The sequence below is a fragment of the Propithecus coquereli genome, unplaced genomic scaffold (assembly GCF_000956105.1).
Source record: "Propithecus coquereli isolate 6110/MARCELLA unplaced genomic scaffold, Pcoq_1.0 Scaffold5314, whole genome shotgun sequence".
NCBI classification, from domain to species: domain Eukaryota; kingdom Metazoa; phylum Chordata; class Mammalia; order Primates; family Indriidae; genus Propithecus; species Propithecus coquereli.
In genome coordinates, this window is record NW_012151191.1 from 8,928 (window position 1) to 9,451 (window position 524).

General features: G+C 47.7%; 1 protein-coding gene across 1 annotated transcript in view; it reads left to right on the forward strand.

Moving 5' to 3' along the window:
- LOC105820653 (olfactory receptor 1030-like) overlaps window positions 1–516 on the forward strand; it is a gene marked incomplete at its 3' end in the record, with an annotated part of 9,127 nt that extends 8,611 nt beyond the window's left edge. Inside the window, exon 2 of the mRNA XM_012657193.1 lies at window positions 1–516. Within this exon, the coding sequence (XP_012512647.1) occupies window positions 1–516 (516 nt within the window).
- Between the last annotated feature and the right edge of the window lie 8 nt (window positions 517–524).

Sequence of the window (524 nt, forward strand, 5' to 3'; positions counted from 1 at the left end):
TCACGGTCATCGGCAATGGGAGCATGATTCTGTTAATCAGAAGTGACTCAAAACTTCACACTCCGATGTACTTCTTCCTCAGCCACCTGTCCTTTGTAGATCTCTGTTATGCCACCAATGTCACTCCTCAGATGCTGGTTAACTTCTTATCCAAGAGAAAAGCCATTTCCTTCCTTGGCTGCTTTATACAATTTCACTTTTTCATTGCCCTGGTGATCACAGACTATTACATGCTTGCGGTGATGGCTTATGACCGCTACGTGGCCATCTGCAAGCCTTTGTTATATGGTAGCAAAATGTCCAGATGTGTCTGCGTTTCTCTCGTTGCTGTTGCTTATGTTTATGGCTTTGCAAACGGTCTGGCACAAACCATCCTGATGCTCCGTCTGTCCTTCTGTGGACCCAATGAGATCAACCATTTTTACTGCGCAGACCCACCTCTCATGGTCCTCGCCTGCTCGGACACCTACGTCAAAGAAGCTGCCATGTTCGTGGTGGCTGGTTCCAACCTCACCTGCTCTCTC